This window comes from Physeter macrocephalus, chromosome 14 (genome assembly GCF_002837175.3).
Source record: "Physeter macrocephalus isolate SW-GA chromosome 14, ASM283717v5, whole genome shotgun sequence".
NCBI lineage: Eukaryota > Metazoa > Chordata > Mammalia > Artiodactyla > Physeteridae > Physeter > Physeter macrocephalus.
Window position 1 is genome coordinate 4369808 of NC_041227.1, and position 21467 is coordinate 4391274.

Below are 21467 nucleotides of genomic sequence, written 5' to 3' on the forward strand. Positions count from 1 at the left end.
CAGGGGCAGTGGGGTAGAGTGCCAGCAGGCCTCTCCCACACCAAGTTAGGACCCGCTTTCCAGGGAGGATAAACCTCGATCGATGTTGATCACAGATGCACTCAGAGGCCCAGGAAGGTGCAGACACCTGTTTGCCCACCGAGGCTTCATCCCAGCCTGCAAGGTCTGTTCTGACTTGGGACAGTCTTGCAGACTCTCGCCTGGGCGCCTGGGAGAAGCTTACACTGCACAACCCCAGGGGGTGCCCTTCGCTGTGACCAGGAGGGAGGGTGGTGGGTTTCAGCGTGCTCCATTGTTGGAGGGGGTCTTCGGGCCTCTGGTCCCGAGTAGAACATCTGAAAGACAAACAAAACTTCCTAACAGAAGTCACTGAGCTTTGTGTTGTTAATAAAACTGTCTCTTTACTTCTTCCCTCAGACTCCCTCCCCACTAGGAAATAAAGAAAGGGGTGTGGGGGGCTGGAGGGGGACAAATTCACTTCTGCCTTATGTCTAAAGTGTTTAGCTAAGTGCCAGGCTCATAAGAGCTCAATAAATAAGCATTATTAGGAGAGGAAGAGATGCAGGAAATCGGACAGATCAGAATTTAATTCTGCCACGCAGATTTATTGTGTTTCTGTCCAAGGAAAAAGAGAGAAGGATTATCTCAACTTTCCATCTCCTTCTCTCTCCCAGGCTGACTTTGCAGCAGGCAGTGTCCTCTTGTCCCCTTTTGCCTGCAGCCTGTTGAAAAAAATAAAAAGAAGCAGCTAGTCTGGCGCGCTTGGCTGGGCCCCTACCTCTCCAGCCCACAGCTCCCTCCAACTTTATGTTTAATTTCCCTGGGTCGAGAGGAAGCAATCTGATGATCCGAGTTAATTCAAAATGTAAATTTCATCTCCTATCGGCTAAGGGCTCTGAGCTCTGCTTTACATAACAGGGAGCAGCTGCCACATGAGTCACCCGGGCCTCTGGCTCCCTGGTCTCTGCTCTTAATGGTGATGAAGCCCTCGCCCAGGCTTCAGACAGCTGAAGCCTCCGTGCCCACTGAGGCCAGACCGGAATTGACCTCGGAGGGCAGAGTGTTGTATGAACTGGGGGGACCACGGGACAGGGGGATAATGTCAACCCCAGGGGCTCTGCTCAATCCAGGACGCCCCAGCTGGGCCACACCAGTCTCCTGGAGCGCCCACTCCCCCACATTCAAGAGCCTCAGCCCTGGCGGAGAATTTCACCACGAGCCGGGGGTCCCCACTGGGTACAGGGAGCTGTCTTCACCCAGACCCGAAAAGTAGCCTTGAACCCTCCAGGGTCTGGCACTTAAGTGACAGCCAAGGTCTTCCAGCTGCTGGCTCTCCTGTGGCTGATATGGTCCCAGAACTGCCCCTGGGCCACAGAGCGTGTCCCCTCCCTCCCCAGCAGATGCTAAGGGCCGGATACCCCACCGTCTAAGCTTCGTGCCCTGAAGGCAAAACCAGCAGCAGGCTGTCAGTTTCTGTCTCTCCTCTGTGGCCTGCAGAGGAGCCAGGCTTTGGGCCAGGGTGGAGGGGCGAGGGGTCCTGGGGGTGCGCCCATGAGTTTGAGAGGTTCGGGGAGAAAGCTGTCGCCTGGCTGCCCAGGATCCTCGTTTCCTAACCTGGAGTCCATTCCACAGGCTTCTGCTACCAGGCAGGGGAGAGGGCCCTCCTGCCGTGGCTGGAGCCTCTGGGTCCCTGGCACCTGCATCTCAACCCTCCCCTGTGAGGTGACATGAGCCCTCTCTTCCGCTGCTCAAATTTCCTGATCCACTGTCAGAGCTGGGTTGGGGCCCACGGCCTCCTGACTCTGGGATTTTTCCCTCTGCTGAAGACCCCTTGACACCTGGAATCTGAGGTCTCAGCTCTGCCACCCGCTGGTCTCCATGACTTCTGCAGGCTTCTGGCCTGTTCCTCCTCTACCAGTGGCAGAGATGATTTTTACGCTGCTCAGGATCATTGGAAGAGGGTCACAGGCCGGGCATTAAATGGCATTGAACCCCGTAATGAATAAGTCCGTCCCTTTGCCATTTTCTCTGAGTCTGCAAGTTAAGACAGACTTTTGTTTTTATTGTATTTATTCTTCTTTTCACATCACTCTATGGAGCTTTAATTCACATGCCATAAAATTCACCCACTTACGATATACAATTTAGTGGCTTTTAATACATTCACAGGATTGTTCAACCTTCACCACAATCTAATTTTAGAACATTTGTATCAGGCCCCAAAGAAACTCTGCACTCATTAGCAATCTCTCCCCAATGCCTCTGACCCCTGACCCCCAGAAACCACAAATGTACTTTCTATCTCTGTGGATTTGCCTATTCTGGATATTTCATATCACTGGAACCACACAATGCATGTGTCTTTTGTGGCTAGCTTCTTCCACTTAGGGTTGTATTTATGTGGTTACCTTAGTGAGGAACGCTGCGTTTAATTAATGATTGAGATGCAACCTTTTCTTCTTCATTCAATCTAGTACATTCCCCCCATTTCAGTGTACTGATTGTTTGCTCAAGTGACCAGTTACCCAGGGAAGGTGGGATGTGCTTTAGAACGTTTGGAACACAGTGCAAATCCCGTCGGAGGGGCGGGGTCTCTTTGCTGTTGGTTCTCTGCTTTGGGGGATTTTCCTCTCCCTCCTCTCTCCAGCAGCCACCAAGCCCCTTCCTCCATCCTCCCTGACTTTTCTCAAAACCCTCATTGCTCAGAGGAAAGACAGGGACCAGGGCAAAGTCTCTGCAAACAAGCAGTTCCTCCCTCTATTCAACAAACGCAGAGGGACAGCTGTGGTCTCAACTTCTCCCCAGTCATTCTGTCCGGAAGCGGCATCTACATCGAGTTTAATTATGCAGTTAAAGTCATTTTCCTGGGCTGAACAAATATTCACAGCATAGTTTGCTGAAAATTTCTTCGCCTGGAGAAAGGTTCTGCCTTTCTGGCTGGCGTGTCTGGTGTGCATTCACACATTTACAGACCCCGCTACCAGGGGGCCGCCCGGCGCCGAGCAGGTGTCAGACAAGCAAGCCCCCGGGAACGAGCATCGGTGCAAAGATGTGGCAGGTGTCAGCCAGGCACGTGTGCTCTGGGCCCCGCCCCGGATGTGACTGTGGACCAGTGATGTCTGTTGTTGCTCCGTGGCAGCCGTGAATCCCGGCTCTGTGGCATCAAAGAAACCTCTGGGCTCTGGGGTGGAGGTGGGGGGGGGTGCAGATGGTAGAGAGAACATCGTGCATGGGAGCAGCTCTGTAATAATCAGAACCGCAGCCACCCTGCCGGCGTCACTGTCCTTGTCACCCGTGCTGTGGTCCCGGGAGGTGATACTTAACAAGAGCCCGCGTGGAGCAGCTCCCAAGGGTCCCACTCTGTTCAGCTTTCTGTGCAAGAAGACTCAAGGAAAACTTCAGAAAAGCAGGAAAAAGTCACATTTTTAATATCACTCCCTCTGAAACTTGTCTCCTTCTCAGGGCCCCGGTTTTCCCCCTGGAGGAAGCTTGATCTCAGTCCATTGCAGGGAGGTCAGAGGACTCAGGGTTTTCTCAGTTAGAGGGTTTCCTCTCCACCGGCCAAGCTCCATGGTTTGCAGCAAAGTTCTGAGTTGGGGGATTTGTGTAGCGTCAGAGCATCGAGGCGGGGCTAGGACAGGAGTGATGTTCAACATATTTAAAAACCAATGGGAGCAGGGCTTCCCTGGTGGCACAGTGGTTGCGCGTCCGCCTGCCGATGCAGGGGAACCCATCGAGGCGGGGCTAGGACAGGAGTGATGTTCAACATATTTAAAAACCAATGGGAGCAATGACCACCCAGAGGGGATCCTGAGCCCAGATTTGGGAGCCCCTCAGCTGTGTGGGGGAGGTCTGGGGTTCCTGAGGGAAGACTCGGGATGGGTGAGCCAGGGGCGGTCAGAGTGCTGGGGCAGCAGCTCTCCATCAGCCTGTGTGGGGTGATTTCAGCTTCTCACCTCCAACCCCACCATATCGAATGTCAGCCCTTGATTGGCGTGGAGGCCATTTTACAGTTGAGGAAACTGAGGTTCAGAGTTTTGGGGCAGTCACCTGAGGGTACACTGCTATGAAGAGGTAGAGTGGGAACTCACATCCAGCCCCTCTGGGCCCCAGAACCTACGCTGAGTTGGGCTATTTCATTTTACACTCATTGGACTCCAGCAGAGGTATTATTGTGTCACGGCACAGATCAGGGTGTCACGTCAGGTAACACTGCTGGCCAAAGGCAGGGCTGGGAGGTGTCCAAGGTTGCCAGTATTTACTACCCCTGAGGAAAGGAAGGAGGGCAGGAGAGGGGGGGGCGTCAGGCAGCCAGCCCTTTCCCATAGATGATGGAACCTGGTCCCTTGTTGCTGCAACTGCTGGCAGTGAGGACAAAGAAGAGGTCACCACCCTGGCAGGGGAGCAGGCCCAGAAGCCTCCAGGGCCCCTGCCTGTGGCCTTAAAGCTTGGGAAGGAACATGCTGTGTGGCACCCGGAGGGGCGAGAGCAGGGGCAGACTGGGGGCTCTGGGTTAGGGTGGGCCAAAGGAGAGAGGGAGCAAGGGGAGAGGGCCCTGCAATTTCCGGCTCCCAGAGCCCCCGGCCCCTCCCCCTCCCCTGCCCCGCTCCCCTGGATTCTCCCCCAGAGCCTCGGGTGAACATAGGGACAGGTTTGTTGCCCTGGTTCAATATGTGCTATGTACCTACTGTGCTCTGCTCTTTAACCCAGACCCCAGCAGAGCTCCGGGAACCCACGAGGTCAGGGGGCAGCTCCTACACTGGATTCCAGTAGAGAACATCAGTCCCCGTGTTGATTTGGACTCGTGGGTACTGTGGGGAGGGCTGACCGGGAACGGGGAGGCTAAGTTTTCATTCTCACCCCCGTGCCACCCTGACCAATGGGCCGCTCTCAGGGCCTCAGCCTGACCGCCTGCAAACGGCCTTGGCCTTACCTGCCTTCCTGCCTTGCTCGAGCTCAGGCACACAACACTGTGCTGTCAGCCGTCAGGGGCACAGTGGCCTGAGTATTGCGGCCACGGGGCCCAGCACAGAAGCTAGGACTTGGCGGTGGAACACAGTGGGCACGGGTTTCGGAAGCTGACTTAGGCGCCAGTGGCGAGTGCTGAGTCCTTTTGGTTCCCGGCACCTCCTGCAGGCTATCCTCCAGGCTTCCTGGGCCAGGTGGCAGCATGGTCATATAAGAGTCTGCCGGCTGGGTGGGTGATGCCGTGCACAGGGAATTCTGAGATGGCTGGCTTTGCTCGAAAAGGGTTGAAGCCTACCGAGGGCCTAGAACGGGAAGCCGGGGCCAGGGGCAAGCATTTTAAAAATGGTGCCCACGCTGTATTCTGGAAGGGCCTCTCAGGGGTCCAAGGAACTGCCTCAGGGGGTGGAAAAAAGGAAGCCAGGGGGCCTGGGTCCCGACACCCGCCCAGCCTCCTGTTGTGTCTCCCTTAGCTGCTGGGTTTCTGAGTCAGAGTACATGTCAAGCGAGTTTTCTGCAGCAAAAAGGAAAAACAAGTCTGAAAGCCACTGATTTAAATTAATACAGCAGATAGCGTTTAATTGAGTTTAATGGTTTTTCCCGTCAGTGGTTTTGCTATCAGAACTTGACACTTTGTGGGCAGAGCGCCGTCAGCTCTCAACGCCTTAAAGGAGAAGGAAACTCTGGCTGCTGTTTCCCAGCCCCGACGGACCCGTCTGACCTCGGTTTCCCCACCTATAAAATAGGGGGGATCTCAGCTTGACCTTCCACGTGGTGCCTGCAAGGCACAGAGGACTTATGGGGAACCAGCGAGCCTGTGAGTTGTGGCAGCGAGCAAAGCCAAGGCGTCCTGACCCCCCTGAGAACACGCACGGCTGGCGCGTGCGGAGCGGGAGAGCCGGCCCAGAAAGGAGAACGGCAACCAGAGAAGGCCCTGTGTATCTACAGAACGCGCGGGCCCCGTCCAGTGTGCGGTTCGCTCGGATCGCCCGGAGGACCCAATAAACAAACCTCGGAAGTAGAGGGCCCAGGGGAGGGCTTGAGGCAGCCCACTGTGAGCGCCCCCATGGCACGACCCTCTGTATACAGAAGGCGCTCCGTCAATGCCTGGAGAGCCCTTTTGCTGTTTCTTCTGAAGGGTATTTTTCTCTCTACTCTCTTCCCCTATGGATGACAGTGGAGAAAAGCATTGCTCAAAAAAGTGTTTATTGACAAAAACCTGTGAAGTTAGCCACGATATAATTCTTGTGGAAAGCCGGGCCCCCAGACCCAAAGTTGTGTCAAAAAGCACATTTTAAATGCTCCTGTTCCAGTTACACAAGATCCACCATTTAGAGGTCTGTGGACTGTTCAAGGACACTAACTAGCGGCTTCTAGGCGCTAACCAGTGGTTAACTCAGAAAATCCAAAGTGTGGCACCGTGTCACCTCTGGGTGACATTCTCTCTGCTCACACCTCCCCACCTGGCTCTGTCCTGCCCCCTCCAACCCCACCTAACCCCTCCGTCAGGCGGGTCCTGCCCGTCCTGCGTTCTTTGCAGGAGAGTCCATCACAAAGGGTTTCATCAGAGTTCCCTGTTTTTGGTGGTTCAAATAAGAAAAACAAAGCAAACAAATCCATCTTTTCGACAAAAGTTTATTTTGTGATTTTTTTTTCCAAGAAGTGTTAAGGGAAAACGTTGAAATTATGTAGAGGTAAGGAACCATGGTATATAAAAATAATTTAAACACACATATTAATAACAAAGCAACATCGCTTTCTAGCAACAACTAGTAGGTGATCTTGCCCAAGATTTTTCCAGAGTTATTAAATGTGCTTTAGACAACAGTACACAGACACACACACACACACATACACATATATATGGCTCATGTATCTTCTTCTGTGCATTCCGGCTAACTGATACAGCTAAAGAGAAAGAACAAAACAGACTCTGAGCCTGAGTGTCCCTAAGTTGAACAAAGGTGCGTTGCGTAGTGAACTTTGGAGCCTGCTGAGATTTCCCTCCACAGCCTCATTAGTGACTAGCTTTACTCTGCTGTGGTCTTATCAGAAAAATTAAGGGGTGTCTTTCGATTGGCCCCTGGGTGCGGTCATTGCGGTGCTGCAGGCAGTGAGAACTTAGGAAGCCCCGTCCCTCCTTCTCTCTCTCTCTCTCTCTCTCTCTCTCTCTCTCTCTCTCTCTCTCTCTCTCTCTCTCGCTTGCACTGTATGGACTGGAGGCGCAGGACCAGGTGAGGTCTGGGTGTGATTACATCCGGCTGATTCTTTGCTTCAGGGCCAGGACCTCGCTCTCTATCTCACGGGGGAGGTCGGCGTTCACCTGCTCCTCCAGGTACTTCTGGATGTCTTCCACCTCCTCCTCCCAGAACTCCTTGGAGATGTGGAAGAGCTCCTTCATGCTGACGTCCCCCAGGCCCCGAAGGTCCAGGGCGCCCTCGTCGGGGATGTAGCCGATGGGCGTGAGCTTGGCGCCCCCTTCCCCGCCAACACGGGCGAACATCCACTCCAGCACCCTGGAGTTCTCGCCGAAGCCCGGCCAGAGGAACCTGCCGGCCTTGTCCTTCCGGAACCAGTTGACGTGGAAGATCTTGGGCAGCTTGGCCTCGGGGCGCCGGGCCATGCTAAGCCAGTGCGCCAGGTACTGGCCGAAGTTGTAGCCGAAGAAGGGCCGCATGGCAAAGGGGTCGTGCATGATGCCTTTGCCTGTTAACAGGGGCTCTGTTGGTAAACGGTGCCTCAGAGGGCGCCGCCGGCACGTTCACTGCGGACGTGGCGACCTGGTTTTCCCTACCTCTCCGCACAGAGAGAGACACAGGGAGATGGAGCAGAGAGACACAGAGACAGAGAGGGAACCCAGAGACAGAGACACAGAGACAGAGACAGAGCCAGAGACACAGAGACAGAGAGGGAACCCAGAGACAGAGACACAGAGACAGAGCCAGACAGAGACAGAGAGACAGAGAGGGAACCCAGAGACAGAGACAGAGAGACAGAGCCAGAGAGAGACAGAGACATGCAGAGACAGAGACAGAGAGACAGAGAGGGAACCCAGAGACAGAGACAGAGAGACAGAGCAAGAGAGACACAGAGACAGAGAGACAGAGAGACACAGAGACAGAGAGGGAACCCAGAGACAGAGACACAGAGACAGAGCCAGAGAGACACAGAGACAGAGAGCCACAGAGACAGAGACAGAGCAGTCCATCTCCCTTCTCGGCGGCTCCAGATTCTGGCCGGACTCACCCTTGTGTTCCGCCGCTGCCGTGCCCTCCGATCTCATGGCCGCACCCACAAACACACCATGCTGCCAGCTGAGAGCCTCATAGACCAGAGGGATGCCTTTAGCAGGAGAAAGAAACGTTCTTTACAGGCCTCGACACCCAGACCCCTCGGCCGGCGATGCTGTACCACAAACGGAAAGACGCAGCTGTGTGCTGTCTTTCTAACTGAGCTAATTCTGCATCCCCAGAGCTAAGGGCAGATGCCGCCACATCACGTTACAGCAGGAGGCCACGCAGCCAAAGTCAATCTGGGGGCGGCATCACAGGACCAAGGACCCAGAAGTTCTAGGTGGCCAGAGAGGACGTTCTACGCCGGAGCTTGCTCATTACCCTGCCATTTTGGAAAGGAAGCTCTGCATCCCCGACACCCTCCGACAGGGTCACGGCAGAGGGGAGAGTGGGCCACGTCCTCCGGTCCCCAGCCCGAACGCAGGGAAGCCTCACCCACAGGTCGGCGCCCCCCGAAGATGATGGCCTCGATGGGCACGCCGTCCGGAGACTCCCAGTCAGGGTCGATGATGGGGCACTGGCTGGCAGGGGTGCAGAACCGCGAGTTGGGGTGCGCGCAAGGCTCCCCTACAGCAGCAAGAGAGGAGAGGCCCTGAGCGTCTGGCCCGACACACACGCCCATGGGCTGCGGCCCCGGGCCTCCCGGGGAGGGGGGCGCTTACCATCCTTGGGGTCCCACTCCTTGCCCTTCCAGGAAATGAGCTTGATGCCCGAGGCCAGTGGCTGGTCAATGCCTTCCCAGTAAACGCCCCCATCGCTGGTCTCGGCCACGTTGGTGAAGATGGTATTCTTCTGGATGGTCTTGATGGCATTGGGGTTTGTCTTCATAGAGGTTCCAGGAGCGACACCAAAAAACCCGTTCTCTGGGTTGATGGCCCGCAAGTTACCTGGAAAGTTTTAAACCAGCTATAGTAGAAGTAAACACCAAGCAAAGCATAACATATATTCTTACAGCTGGCCAGGCTAATTTCTGTACCAAATTCTCAAGTCTTTTATTTTTATCCTCCTCCCTAGAATCGATTTCTCTTTTCTCATCCCAGCATTATCAGTCAACTCGGACTCTTTCTTCCTCACCAGTTTCCCACCAAGCTATTTTTTTTTTTTTAGTCTTTATTGAATTTGTTACAATATTGCTTCTGTTTTATATTTTGGGTTTTTGGCCCGAAGGCATATGGGATCTTAGCTCTCTGACCAGGGATCGAACCTGTACCCCTTGCACTGGAAGGTGAAGTCTTAACCATTGGACCGCCAGGGAAGTCCCCCACCAAGCTATTTTAATCAATTTATTATACAAACAAGCGGCAAGATAGGGTCCCATTTCAATCCAGGTTTGATATGAGATTAAAGAACGCTGATGGAATACATACGTCTGAGCTTTTGCAAGAACTGCAATAACGGAATTAAAAATCCAAACAGGGCTTCCCTGGTGGCGCAGTGGTTGAGAGTCCGCCTGCCGATGCAGGGGACGCGGGTTCGTGCCCCGGTCCGGGAAGATCCCACATGCCGCGGAGCGGCTGGGCCCGTGAGCCATGGCCGCTGGGCCTGCGCGTCCGGAGCCTGTGCTCCGCAACGGGAGAGGCCACGACAGTGAGACGCCCGCGTACCGCCAAAAAAAAAAAAAAAAAAAAATCCAAACACTGTGGATTTAAGAGAAGTGGGTACGTTCTGAAAGCCAAAACTTCCCTTAGGTTCAATTATTATCATCGACGCTTGGGCCTGAAAGAGTCACCTTGTTGGTCAAGTTTCATCCAGGCGATGTCGTCCCCCACGCACTCTACTTTCCACCCTGGGAGGGTGGGGCTCATCATGGCCAGGTTGGTCTTGCCGCAGGCGCTGGGAAAGGCAGCCGCGAAGTACTTCTTCTGGCCCTTGGGGTTGGTTATGCCCAGAATCTGTTGGAGGTGGGATTTCTCCTTAAGCGCTTCGCCCCTTTCTGCCCCAGCGGTCCACGCTTTGGTCTAGGAGGGTGTCTCCATCATCATTACTGATGGAATTTCTAGACCTGTCCTTGGAGCACCGTCGGAACTCTAATGCCGTAGGGGTCCGCCACCCGCCCCCCCTCCTCTGCCCGACCCTCTCCAGCGCGCATTTAGAATTTCCGGCATCTTACCAGCATGTGCTCTGCCAGCCACCCCTCCTCCTTGGCCAGCCGGCTGGCCATCCTGAGAGCAAAGCACTTCTTCCCAAGGAGCGAGTTCCCGCCGTACCCGCTCCCGAAGGAGATGATTTCTCTGCGGTCGGGCAGGTGGGCGATGAGTGGTATCTCCGGGTTGCAGGCCCAGTTGTTAACCAAAGGCTCTGCGCGGGAGGACACGCCCACATCAGTGGGCACCACCCCGCCCGGGTTTAAGCCGAAGCTTGTCTTCTGCTTTTTTTTTTTTTTTTTTTTTTTTTTCAGTTCTAGCTTTTGATTTTGAAACAATATGCTTACTTTTTAAAGGCAAAGGGCACCCCACGGAATGGAGGCACTTGACGAACTCCCCGTCCCCCAGCGCTTCCAGGACAGGCGCGCCCATCCGCGTCATGATACGCATGCTGGCCACCACGTAGGGCGAGTCTGTCAGCTCAACGCCGATCCTGGACAGAGGCGAGCCCAGGGGCCCCATGCTGAACGGGACGACGTACATGGTGCGACCTGCGGGGCCGGTGGGCGGGGAGGGGTGAGAAATGGCCCCGGACTCACAAACCGCCACCGGCGCTTCCCTCGGCGGACCCTTCTCGAGATCCCCCTCTGACAACAGCACGCCTCGCTCGCCACCGGCGCCCCCGATGTAGCAGAGTCCACCGAAAAGTGGCCAGAACCCCCAAATCAAAGAGTTTTCCTAAACGCGCAGTTGGGTTCCACCAAGCTATCTTAAATCCACTTGCGTAGAAACCGTTTTCCTGGTCCTGTAAGACAGTCTATAAAACCAGAACTGAGATGTACGTTTTCAATACACGGCCAGTTTCACATGTGGAATGTCAGGGTCTCTGGGGCCGTGGGAGTTTCTATGACAAGTGACATTAGGACAGACGCAATAGTAAAAGGTTTGCTGATATTCTGCTCAAAGAAACGTTTCACTCACCTTTCATGCACCCTGGAAATCGGGCATTGAACGCTTTCTCAAAATCCTCCTCGGACATCCAGCGACCCAGTTGGCTGAGGCCGGTTTTGGGGATGGGCACCGTATCTCTTTGCTCTTGAGTAATGATGACCGTCTTGCTTTCAATTCTGGCCACATCCCTGGGGTCAGTGAGAGCCAACCAGCTGCAAAAAGCAAAAATACACAGGTTGGGATTGGAGAGGAAGGGCTGCTGTTCTGCATGGCATCTGCGCCCTGGACGCCCTCGGCCCCGCGCCATTCAGGAGGACACCAGTTACTCATCATCACGTTCCTCCCACGCCTGGGCGGTGCCCAGCGCGCTAACAATGCTCCGTCAGTGTGGACACAGCCATGCCGCCGGGGACACAGTCAGGGAGACGCACACCAGACCAGGAGCTAGTCTGTTAGGACAGGGACTGTCCGACCTTCTTTTGGATCGGGGACCTAGTTTGCAGAGAGCGTTCGCATGCGCCCCCTCACTGACGACTTGGGCTGCTCTGCGAACGTCATAAAATTAAGTTTCTGTGGTTCTGGCTCTTTTCCTAAGCTTTTCAAGAGTCTGCAAACCACACAGCCCCGTCCCGGCCCTGCCCGAGGCCCTCCTCCACCTCCTCCCACCTGCACCCCGGGCCGGCGGCGTCGCGGAAGGCGCCAACGCCGGGGCCCGAGGCTGTGCTCACCAGTTGTCGTACTTCCTCAGCCTCTTGATCACACCCGCCTCCTCCATGTGGCCCAGCAGCTGTCGGTTCTCATCCTCGGAGCCGTCACAGATGTGGATCTGGTCGGGCCGGCACAGCTTGGCGTTGCTCTCCACGAACTCTCTCACGGCCTGGGGCAGGCTGTCCAGGGTGCCCTGGACGACTTTGGCTGAGTAGCTGAGGCCATCTGAGAGCTGGGGAGGCATCTCTGCGGGGCGGGGCTGGGCTGAGGGGCACGGGCGCCAAGGTTCCCGCCAGAGAAAAAGCACAGGCTTCCTTAACAAAAACAACCACGGATGCCCTCCAACTCCACGCGCCTTGTCCGCGTTGCACCTTGCCAGACGGTCGGGGCTGGGCTGGGAGGAAACAAGAAAGCCAGTTCCTGCTAGCACTGCAGCCTGTGAGAGACGTAAACGAACAGCTCCACCTACCTTTCTTCTCTTTGGACGATCCGGATCAGGGACCCAAAGGTCTCTTTCAAGGCTCTTCCCGCGGGTAAGTGTGCGTTCCCAGTGGGAAGGCCCCGTCTGGTGTTTGGGGGCAGAACTTCCCGGCTTTAAATTCCATGAAGGACAGAGGTCCAGCCCCTCAGCCACACCCAGGGAGGCTCATCTCTGACGTCAGGGGCTGGTCTTTGGATCACGGCCACGGTCAGTTACGCTTTGGACCGGCTCACCACAATAAACCCCAGGGAGATAATCATTGAACAGATAGCTGTTAATGAGTGCTGGAGGCCTCCGGCCCCTGGCCCAGCCACAGCAAAGCCTTACACAACTTCTGATTGACGAAACTCTGACCCAGCCCCCTGCTGATGCAAAACACAGGCCCCCCCCTCTGACAGGCAGGTGGGACAGAGCACCGGCTGGGGGGGACCTCGGGGGTTTTGGCAGTACGCCTGGTGTAGAACGAGCCAGTGGTGAGGTATCACCCCACAGTCAAAGGCCGAAGGGAAGAACACCCCCAAATGCAACGGCACGGCGCGCGGCTATTGGCAACTGTCTGACCTAATTAGGGGCGATTAACCTTATAGAGTGTCCATGGTGTGCCCCCGGCCCTCGCTCCGAATAGAAGGAAACTCCATGAGGGCAGGGATTTCTGCCTATTTTGTTCCCTTTTTGTATGCACAGGTCCTGGCACACGGTGGGCGCCGAATGAACAAATGCAGAGCATTGTTGTCAGTGCTTTGTATCGACTTTAACTCCTTGCCACCATCTGAGGTGGAGCCCACGAACAGTCTGTGTACAGACAAGGACACTGAGGCACAGGGGGCCCAGCGGCTACTCCCCAGTCCGGGGCTGGTGGGTGGCAGAGGAAGGGTTGGAACAGGAGCCGCTGGGCTTCGGAGCGGCACACCAGACTGCCCCTGGTGAGGAACCTTTGCCCCTTCTGGAACCTTCCATGTATTGTCCGAGGAGTTCCCGGCTGGATGCAGTTATTTCTGGAGTCGACTATACACTTTTTGTTGCCCTTGCAAATCTTAGCGTCCGGGGAGAGGAGGGGGCTGGTTTTGCTAGATTACACTTGAGCAATGAGACCTTTATAACAGCTGCAAAGAATTCGCTTTGCAAGCCGTCAGAACGTCAGTCGAATTTAATGAGCTATGGAGCTGCTGGCCAGCGTCAAGAACACTAGGTGAGAAGTCGGGAGAACGGGGCCAAGGCCCGACCCCCCTAGCCAGCTCCACAGCTGAGTGGGCGCCCCCTCCCCGGAGGAGAGGAGGGTGAGCTGAGATGGCTCCGTGACTGTGTCTGCAAGGCGCCGTGACAGTCACAGGGCGTCGGGAACGACAATCTCAGACCAGGAGTACTTGGAGGACCGTCCCGCGGGGCTTTGTTTCCACTGCCACGCTGGGTGTGCACGTGTCACCGACTTCCACCGAAGCTATCAGCCCATCGCTAGGTTTCATTTATTCAGCTTTTTAATTCAGCCAGCCGAATCTTTCAGTATAAGTACAACAGGAGATGCCTCTGTTTAAAGTCATTTGCCTAGATGGTCACTGGAATTCATTCTTAACGATGCTATCGGCCACACAGAAGTGAGCGTCCTGTCTAATTTCAACCACAATGTGATGCTCCGTCGCTGGGGACACTTCCTTAGCATCTGACATCAGTGAAATTAGCCATTCAAAGGCACAACCGTACATACACAGAACACACGTTTACACCGGTTTGGCTGATCTCCCCGAGTGGGCAGAGATTCCCATTTTGCCAGTAAAAACGGTCATAGTTAAACCAAGTCCCCCCAGAACCGAGTCCCCTTGCTGAGTTTATGGCTAATCACTCTAACCAAAACTGTTCCCTTGCTCTCTGACCTCGATCCCTTTCTCGTCACCTCTGAACTCCGTGCTATGCTAACTGAACACTAAACAACCAGCATTAGATGACTAAGAACACTGATGTCAGAACAACACTAACGCACTGAAGTTGCTGCCCTAGATCTCATCGCTAACTTACAAACGCGGGTTGTTTCTCCAGGGCAGTGTGAGCTCACGGACCCCCGAGCCATGGACCACCTGGCCAGAGAGTCATAAATCAGAGAATCCTGACCCCTGAAACTACTGATTAAGAAATGTCACAGAAATGTCACAAGACAATGATTCATCCCGTTTCTTTGTTCCTCCCCTTGAAAACACCCCCGACTCAAAGACCAAGATGGAGTGGATCTGAGGCTTGTCTCCCATCTTGCCTGGAGCCCTGCAAATAAACCCTTACTTTGCTGCAAACACCCGCTGTCAGAGTTGGGCTTTCTGCACCTCCCTTGATAACGATCAGTGCCGATGGGCCGCGGACCCTCTGCTGGTGTGCGGCTTCTCCTTTGCAGATCCAGCAGCAGCCCAGGTCCCTTTGGCCTGGGGATCTGGCTGGAGAATTCCCTTCCGGACCAAGCATCAGCACCCCTGGGCGATATTTTAGGCTTGCTGTAAAGGAACGGTTTGAGGATTGGAAGACATCTATGGGTAAGCAACCGGCACAAGGTTGCGGGCCGAAAACTTTTTTTTTTTAAATTTTCCATTTTTTTCTTAGACTATTTTTTTTAAATGATTCTTTACATTTAAAAAAATTTTTATTTATTTTATTTTTTAAATCTATTTTGGCTGTGTTGGGTCTTCATTGCTGTGCGCGGGCTTTCTCTAGTTGTGGTGAGCTGGGGCTACTCTTGGTTGAGGTGCGCAGGCTTCTCACTGCGGTGGCTTCTCTTGTAGCGGAGCACGGGCTCTAGGCGCACGGGCTTCAGTAGTTGTGGCACGCGGGCTCAGTAGTTGTGGCTCACCAGCTCTAGAGCGCAGGCTCAGTAGTTGTGGCGCACGGATTTAGTTGCTCTGCGGCATGTGGGATCTTCCCGGACCAGGGCTCGAACCCGTGTGCCCTGCATTGGCAGGCGGATTCTTAACCACTGCGCTACCAGGGAAGCCCCGAAAACTTTTATCTTTGTATATTGGTGCCTTCCTGGGCTCATTGCCAGGTATTGGGGGAGGGGTTGGGTTTGATAAAAGTAAGAGCCTAAGATTGCTTTTGGAATTGGTTTGGCTTTTGTTGTGTGTGTGTGTGCGTGTGTGTATGAGTGTATATTTGTGTTAAAGAAAGTGCACTATTTTAATTGGCAGACATGGGAAACAGAAATGCCGTTCCTAAAAATAGACATTTAGGATGCATCCTACAAAATTGGACCACCTTTAGTTCTGGTTTCATGACTAAAGCCAATATATATACATATATATACATATATATACATATATATATATATTTTTTCGTAATGGCCATAATATTCTTTAGACTCTGGAGAAGAATTCCCAAGATGAGGCTCACTGGACAACCCAAAACTGGTGTTGCTGTCTTGATAAAACATCTTTTCAGAATTTTGACCCTAAGGAACAAGTCCTTCTAGGAGAACTTGCTATTTGCTCCCTATGCCTGAGATGTAAATGTTCTACCAGGGCTCTCAGGAACTTGTACCTTATCTACAGTAGATAATTCCATTTCCTGAGAACTGAGGGGGACAAAAAGGTGGAAAGAATTTAATTTAAATTTAACTTACTCATTTATAAACCAGCAAATTTTATATTGTAATACCTGATTCATGACTAAGTTTTAAAATGAAGCTATTAGATCTCTGTCTGGATGGATGGATGTCTACGTGTGGATTATGAATATGTCTTTATCTTTGGATGGTCTTTTACCACAATTAATTTGTAAATGAGCTCTATTTAATTGGCTTAAAGGAAATTAAGCACTTATATAATTCTCAGAAATAGAAAATAAACTAACCCGAGTGACTTATAGGTTCACGTGATCTGGAAAGTATTCGATATTAAATTAATATTTGGTATTAAGGTTAGTTTAAGTTTGTTGGTTTAATTAATATAGGCACGTCTTCAGAGTCATGAACGTTAAGTATCATACTTTTTGCGCCACCAGGGAAGCCCTAGTATCATACTTTTATTGCACCTATAGGTTGACTGAAAGTCAAGTAAGTTCATATTATTTCTGTTGCAAAATTTGTCAGCAAGAAAAATAACTTGATATGATGAAGTCTTTAAGTAAATCAAATGTAAAAAGAGGTTTTTTAAGGGAAATTTTTAGGAACTTTTTATGTTTTAGGAATATCTACTTAAAAATAGTCTCTCCAGATTTTGGTAACTTGAAACTTTAGAGTTTTTCTGATTAAGTTAAATGATGGAAATGTATTGACTATCTAGGTCATTCCAAATGTTTGTCTCCCTTTCAAAACTGAAAGTTATCATTTTACTTTTAACCATACTCTTGCCCCAATGTTCAGGATAAAAAGAAAATTCTCTAGTGAAGTTGTCACAGTATAATTACTCATGACATGTATCACTGCTTGCTTTAAGTCTATTGCTATGTACAATGTTTTCGTGACAATTCAGTATAATTGATAAAATATACAGCCTATAAAATGTTTCCCTATTAGCATACCTCTGAGTTTGTTCACTACATCGGATTAGTTTTACCCCAATGTGGATAACTAGGCAAATATATACATACGTACATTTATTTATTTATTTATTTATAAACAGAAAGTTGGCATAGCACCAAGGGATAATAAAGGAGCCAAGACAGGCAGCAAGGGACAAACATCTCAATCTATTGGAAAATTTGCAAACAAAAAGGGGAAATGATAGAAGAAACTTTCACATATTGAGGTATGGGGCTCATACCTGGCTTATACATGGTTTAAACTAGAACAGCCTATTTGAACATGCACATCTGCTTTAACCATTAAGGAAGAAAAATGCATTTAGAAATCAAAATAGAGTAACTGTGGGTCAGGCATCCAAAACAGAGCTGGGTGGTCATTGTGGATGTGGTTTCAGACATGTTCCTGGATTACTGAGAACTTGAATTTTCTGAACTGTATTAGACTCCAGAATACCACCAGCCGTTCTCAAAACAGTATCTGCCAGCAGCTGCCAAACACAACCTATGACCTCAGGTTCTCCTCTTGTAACTAGGAAACGCTTCTCTTACTTTAGGAATAGCAGTGGCAAATGAGACAGCCCAAGCCATAGCTTCCCAGCAGAAGGCTCTAGATTCTTTAGCCAGAACAGTACTAGACAATAAAATTGTTTTAGATTAAAGTTTAGGGACTTCCCTGGTGGTCCAGTGGTAAAGAATCCGCCTTACAATGCAGGGGACGTGGGTTCAATCCCTGGTCAGGGAACTAAGATCCCACATGCCTTGAGGCAACTAAGCCCACATGCCACAACTACTGAGCTCACACACCTCAACTAGAGAGCCTGCGTGCCGCAAACTACAGAGCCCACGCGCTCTGGAGCCTGCAGTGCCACAACTACGGGAGAGAAAACCCACACACCACAACTAGAGAGAAGCCTGCACACCACAATGAAGAGCCCGTGCACTGCAATGAAAGATCCCGCGTGCCTCAGTGAAGATCCCGTGTGCTGCAACTAAGACCCGACACAGCCAAAAAACTAAATTAATAAAGTTTACCAGAAAAAGGAGACACGTGTAGTGACCAATAGCTCCTTCATGTATATGTTAATACCATATCAGAAGTTAAAACCTACTGAGATAAAATTAGGCAACTGACTACCTGGTTACAAGTCTCCCCAGAAGTGCCAGGTCCAGACTGGTTTTCAGCCTTATTCTCCTGAATTTCTCAGGGAATGAGATCTCTTTTCCAAGGTTTATTAAAGTTCAGGTTGTCACTCCCCCTCCTACTTCTAATCGGGTCTGCTGCACCAAAACAGTGGACCCATGGTGGGAGACTCAGACTCAAGACCTGCAACTCAGGAATATTTCCAACTTGGTATAAAACATTTCCATTCCTCCAGTTAAGGTAGGACTATGCCTCATTTCAGCAGGAAGTAGGCCAGAGGGGTCATCACCCTATTCCCTCAAAGATTTGGGAAAAGTTAAAACAAGCGTGGGGATTGAAACTGAGCCCCGCTAAAACTGAGTTCCCTTACCGACTTCAGGACTAATTTCTCTATCCAAAACTTTATTCCCTTTCTTGTCTCCTCTGACCACAATCCTATGCTAACTGAACACTAATCAACCAGAATCAGATGACTAAGACTGCTGTCATCATCGGTAGCATCATTAACGCACTGAAGTTGCTGCCGTAGGTCTCATCGCTAACGTACAAACTCAGGTTGTTTCTCCAGAGCAAGGTGAGCTCACAGACCCTGAGCCGTGGACCACCTGGCCAGAGAGTCGTAAGCCAGAGAATACTGACCCCTGAAACTATGAGTAGGAAATGTCACAAAACGATGGTTAATCCCTGTTTCTTGGCTCTTCCCCTTTAAAAACACCCCCAACTCAAAGACCAAGAGGGAGTAGTAGGTCTGAGGCTTGTCTCCCACTCCCTTGCTTGGTGCCCTGCAAAAAAAATACCCTTACTGTGCTGCAAACACCAGCTGTCAGAGTTTGGCTTTCTATACCATGGGCACAGGAGCCCTTGCTCCATAATAATAGGTTCGATTCCCTTGAAGAGTACCTAGATTAAAAACAAAAAGGAGAAACTAGAATTTATGCGCAGTTCTATATGCTACCAACACTTACAAGGTGTTTACGTTCTGAGTCTCCTGGAGAGAACAAGTTGGTTCAGTTAAAATGTAGGAGCAGTGAGTCACCCAGCCGTCCCCTTACACACATGTACATGATGGAAGGATGGTATTATTCCTTTGCAAGTGTCCCTTGTCAACATGTTAAAAGTAAACATTGGACCCAGATTTACGTAAAAGTACTGAGTTCTCTAGAAGAAAAGAGTGATACACAGAGAAGTTAGGGTTTTGAGGACTCACAGGCAAAGTTCCCTAATCCCTCTGTTGATGATGTCTTAGGGCTCCAGTCTGCCCCTGTCCTTGGAGACTCCCTGTTCCAAAGGGGACCCACTGAGCAATGTCTTCAAAGGGCTGACCAGTGACACTGCATCTTCCCCATTTACCCACGGGCTTAGTTGTAAGTAAGTCTCAGAACTGAGTACCGGCCATTGGTTTCCACGGGGACCTGCAAGGGCAGCTCTACTGTCACCCTGCTGCTGGAATCCCTGAGGACCTTCAGTCAAACCCCCTCATGGATTTTTCAACACACTCCAAGGTGGCTGGGGAGGGTTGGTGGCCACCTCTGGCCGGCCCAGCCTGTGAGTTGCATTTGTCGTTTCTGCATTTGCAAACACCGCAGGCACCCCCAGCCCCAGCTTTCCCGGGGCCGCTTAAGCACATATGTCCTAATGTACAAAGTTGCTCTTCTTTTGAAGAAACATCTAAAAAGTTGAGTCCACATACAAAACCTCTTTGTTGAAAGGAGAAAGACCAGACGCTAAAAAAAAAAATAGTTTCAAACCTAAAGGTATCATCTTCGCTGCACCTTCCTGAGGTCACATACACATTTTTTGTTGTCCTAAGCTGCAGCCATCTGTCCCCAGGGTCCTGAGGAGTGAGGGAGCAAGACTTTGAAAAGCCTCTGGGATGCCTGCATGGATGGAGCCATCAGGAGGGCAACATGGAAACCAGGGCAGGGCCACGACGAATGAGCAGTTGAGGCGAGCGGTGCGGAACGGCTCCATTCCAGATAAGCAATGAAAAACAAAGCCGTGTACTTGGGTGGCGTCTCCCAGAGGATTCTGAGGACAGTTTGATTGACATCCATTGGTCAATGGTTACCTTGAGGCCAATAAAATAAAAACAGAAATTCCAAAGACCATCAACACCAGTGCTTGGCGTTCCTGTACAGCCAGGGTCTGTGGTTTCCATCCGGTGCTCTGAGGGATTTGGGGGCCTCCCTCTAAGCTTCCCGGAGGAGGAAGGGGGAATGGCCAGCTGAGATGTGCTCAGAGCCTTCCTCACCCGCAGCACCTTTGACTTCACCCGTGTGGTGGGTATTAAATTAGACTGCCATATTGGATCTCTGTTTGAACAAGGAGTTTCAGAAAACACCGGAAATTCACCACTCACAACCAATTCTTTGATTGGAGGGGTGGAACCGCTGAGACCCAGAGAGGGCAAATAAGCCATTTTCCCAAGCAAGGGCTCTCAACTGCAAGCCCGAGACCTCCCCACTCCACCCCACCACCGATGGGGGTGATGGAGAGGCTCATTACACCCAGGGAATGACCACAAAAATGCCCCTCAGTTTAGGAATCTGAATTCGTAGGTCAGCATGCCCCTTTCCTGGTAAAGATCAAAGGGACAGCAGTTTTCCAGAAGGTGATAAGAAACTAACAGTGTAAATCCCATATCTTGTCCTGGAGCCAAAAGTCTGTGCGCAAATCAACTCTGGGTGTCCACTGCCAGGGATGCTACTTCGTGGGCACCAACTGGCCCAGGCGTGGAAGTTTCCAACAGCAGGAAAACACTGTCCAGTCATGTAATGATCTGTATGGCATCATGTGCCCCTGGCAATCCCAGTCATCCATCCTGGCTGTGTTTGTTAGGGACAAATATTTAGATGTTCTACTTTTATGGGGAAATCGTAAAAGTCTCTGAAGCATGGAGGGTTGTTTTGTTTTTTTTTTTCCTACAGAGTTGAATGAGTTGAGTTCCTATTTTAAAGCCATAGAATCATATAGGTGAAAGGGTCCTTAAAAGATGATGTCAATCCAGCTTAATGGGTTGGGGGTCTCCCTCAGGGGTGATGCAAGTTTTGGAACCAGACAGAGGTGGTGGTTGCGTCACATTGTGAATGTACGAAATGCCACTGAATTTTACACTTTAAAATGGTTGATTTTTTTTAACATCTTTATTGGAGTATAATTGCTTTACAACGGTGTGTTAGTTTCTGCTGTATAACAAAGTGAATCAGCCATACGTATACATACCTCCCCATATCTCCTCCCTCTTGCGTCTCCCTCCCACCCTCCCTATCCCACCCCTCTAGGTGGTCACAAAGCACCGAGCTGATCTCCCTGTGCTATGCGGCTGCTTCCCACTAGCTATCTATTTTACA

The 21467-nt window shown here is 51.4% G+C and overlaps 1 protein-coding gene across 4 annotated transcripts in view; it reads right to left on the bottom strand.

Annotated features, from left to right (window-relative positions):
* Positions 1–6635: 6635 nt before the first annotated feature.
* PCK1 (phosphoenolpyruvate carboxykinase 1) overlaps positions 6636–21467 on the bottom strand; it is a 68819-nt gene continuing 53987 nt past the window's right edge. For 3 of the 4 annotated variants that reach the window (XM_055089922.1, XM_055089921.1, XM_055089923.1), the window contains 8 exons: positions 12022–12395; positions 11324–11505; positions 10690–10893; positions 10369–10556; positions 9988–10150; positions 8921–9145; positions 8694–8825; positions 7628–8307 (listed from right to left, as the gene is read on the bottom strand). In XM_055089922.1, the coding sequence (XP_054945897.1) occupies positions 7727–8307; positions 8694–8825; positions 8921–9145; positions 9988–10150; positions 10369–10556; positions 10690–10893; positions 11324–11505; positions 12022–12245 (1899 nt within the window). In that variant the 5' untranslated portion in view covers positions 12246–12395 and the 3' untranslated portion in view covers positions 7628–7726. Of the gene's footprint in view, positions 8308–8693; positions 8826–8920; positions 9146–9987; positions 10151–10368; positions 10557–10689; positions 10894–11323; positions 11506–12021; positions 12396–21467 lie in introns of all 4 variants that reach the window. The other variant, XM_028498368.1, reaches the window with a different exon arrangement.